We start from the raw sequence: 2,756 nt of genomic DNA, 5'->3' as shown, positions 1-2,756 counted from the left end.
GCAGGCAGGGTGGCTCCCCGAGACGAGCTTTGTGTCAGCACTGGGTCCACCTGCCTCTTAAACGGCGGAGACGCGTGCACAGAGTCGTGCGCGTAGCACGTGTCAGGAGAGGGAACCCTGAATATACGGGCCTGTATGTGCACACCTCTGCTGCCAGCATCGGTCCAGCGAGGGGTGTGTGTGTCTGTGTGTGTGTCTGGGGGGGAAGGGGGCGCATCAGTCCCGAACGCTTTCCCAGGCGGTGTGTAACGCGCGCTGCAGAGTCACCCGAACGCTAGCGCGGGCTTTGGGACTGGGGCCAGTGCGGGGGCTGCGGGGCTCCCTGGCACCCGCGAGGCGCACAGAGCAGAGCCGGGCAGGTGAGGGGCCGGGCTGCGCGCGTAGCTGCAGCCAGTGCCCAGATCTCACTGCCCTGAGTCCAGGGCCCAGCAGATGGGGCGGCTGTTAATTGGCGGGGCCTCCTTGAGGAGCCAGCCCTGCCCCGGGCGTCCCTCCCCAGCCTTGTAACAAAGGCAAGAGGCGGGGCCCAGCAGAGGCGGCTCCATAAAAAGCCCCAGCCCCGGCTGGGAGCAACGATTCCACCCCCAGCAGCTCTGCCTGGCCGAGCTCCCAGCGATCCTGCCCCTGGACCCATGTCCCCGCGCAGCGCAGCGCCCGACGCGGCGCAGAGCTACAGCTCCAGGCTGGGGGCGCACAGGAAAACCGGGGAGGCCGCTGAGCTGAGGAAGGTGAGCGAGGGTCGCGCTCTAGCACTGGGGTCCCCTCGGATCCCGCCCCACATTCCTCGGCCTCCGCACCCCCCATGTAACCCCCTCAGCCCCTGGGCCTGACCCGCGCGCCCGCCTTGTGCCCCCGCCGCACCGGAACTGACCCGTGCCCTTGTGTGCCCGCAGACCCTCAAGCCGCTGATGGAGAAGCGCAGACGAGCCCGCATCAATGAGAGCCTCAACCAGCTGAAGACCCTCATCCTGCCGCTCATTGGCAAAGACGTGAGTACCAGCAGCCGGCACCGCGCTGCGCCCTACGTCCTGCGCCTCTCCGGGCCGGCACTGCGCTGCGCCCTGCGCCCTACGTCCTGTGCCTCTCCGGGCGGGCACCGCCCTGCGCCCTGCGCCCTACGTCCTGTGCCTCTCCGGCCCGGCACCGCGCTGTGCCCTGCGCCCTACGTCCTGCGCTCTCCGGGCCGGCACTGCGCTGCGCCCTGCGCCCTACGTCCTGTGCCTCTCCGGCCCGGCACCGCGCTGCGCTCTGTGCTGCCCGGGCCAGGCGCCGCCTAACCTGTCGCTTCCCCACGCAGAGCTCGCGCTATTCCAAGCTAGAGAAGGCGGATATTCTGGAGATGACCGTGCAGTTCCTCAAGGAGATCCCCGCCCCCTCCCCCCCCGTCCCAGGTGAGTGCTGCCTCCTCCCAGCCCAGACACCTGCTCGCAGCCGGGCCCAGGCCGGCGACAGGGCCGGCCCTTCCTCAAATCGCTCAGTCCGGAGAATCCCCTCCCTCCCCAGGAACCCCCAGCCAGACCACGTGTTCCTTCAGCTCCCCGGAGTCCCCCTTCCTTTATCCATTGCCAAGTATCTGACTTTATTCACCTGCGGCTGCAGCCCCTGGCCCCTCTCCGTGCCAGGGCACGCTCCCCTTGCAGCTGCTGGGACTGGGCCCAGGGTGCAGTCAGGGCCTCTCCCTGCCATGGGCTGGCCAAGCCCCCCTGCCAAGGCAGCCCTGACTCCGCGGCTGAACACTGACTCGCTGTCTCTCTCCTCCAGACCCCGCCGAGAGTTACCGGGAAGGATACCGAGCCTGCCTGTCCCGCCTCACCAGCCTGCTGGCAAAGTCCCACCTCCTGGGCAGAGACTCATGCAGCCACCTGCTGGAGCACCTGCAAAGGACCAGCGCTGAGCCCAGCAGCTGCCAGGACTGCAGCAGCCCCACGGACTCATGCCCAGCCTGGCGGAGGGCAGTGCTAGTCAGCCCGGCCAGGGGGCTGCGGGAGATCTCACCCCCTCACCCCCAAGCTGCAAATCCAGGCATCTGGAGGCCCTGGTAGAGCGGCGGACTCTGCACACCTCTGCCTGTACATAGGGGAGCCCAGCTATTTATTTGTACATTGATCGCCCTCTTCCTTTCCAGTGTAAATACCATATACCGCCCGTGCCAGAGCCCCGCCTGGGCCTGGGCGGCTCAGCACGTGGTCCCAGTGCGGGTGACAAGGCAGCGGGGTGAAGTGGAACCTGGTAAACCCAAAGGGGTGTCTCCTGGGCCTCTGAACTGCACACTGCTTGCTTGGCCAGAGGCCGACTGGCCCTTGCTATGGAGTCACTAGAGTTTCATATGCGGGAGACACTTTATATTTTCATACAAATAAAATGCTCTGACTGAAGCAACCTGGCCTGTGTGGTGCCTGGGCATGAGCTAGCCGTGTCGCGCTCTGCATTGCAGGCCGGGTGGGGGACCCCGTGCAGGGGACAGCCCGAGGTCCTAGGTCCTAAGTTGCCCTTAGTGCCTGTGGAGGCTCCTGACATCCAGGTGCGCTCAGCATGGAGGGGAGCAGGGCTGGAGTGGCCATGGGGAGCGTGTTGCTGCTGGCACAGCAAATCCCCTGCTGTGAGGATGGCCAATCCCTGGCACTAAGTTAAGTGGATGGAGCGTGGGCACCTGTCCCGTTCTGGGTCCGGCGAGTGGATGGCTCCCCACATGCACCAATCACCACTGAGCCGCGGCACCAGCAAGGGATGACAGGGCTGCCCTCCTCCACTGACAC

The 2,756-nt window shown here is 66.4% G+C and overlaps 1 protein-coding gene across 1 annotated transcript; it reads left to right on the top strand.

The window, feature by feature from the left end:
* Nucleotides 1–632: 632 nt before the first annotated feature.
* On the top strand, nucleotides 633–2,042 carry HES2 (hes family bHLH transcription factor 2). The gene is made up of 4 exons (XM_065421481.1): nucleotides 633–728; nucleotides 894–989; nucleotides 1,298–1,391; nucleotides 1,762–2,042. Exons 1-4 carry the CDS (start codon nucleotides 633–635, stop codon nucleotides 2,040–2,042), a joined length of 567 nt encoding a protein of 188 aa, XP_065277553.1.
* The last annotated feature ends 714 nt before the right edge of the window (nucleotides 2,043–2,756 follow it).

The sequence above is a fragment of the Emys orbicularis genome, chromosome 22 (genome assembly GCF_028017835.1).
Source record: "Emys orbicularis isolate rEmyOrb1 chromosome 22, rEmyOrb1.hap1, whole genome shotgun sequence".
NCBI classification, from domain to species: domain Eukaryota; kingdom Metazoa; phylum Chordata; order Testudines; family Emydidae; genus Emys; species Emys orbicularis.
This window is presented reverse-complemented; position numbering and strand designations above follow the sequence as displayed.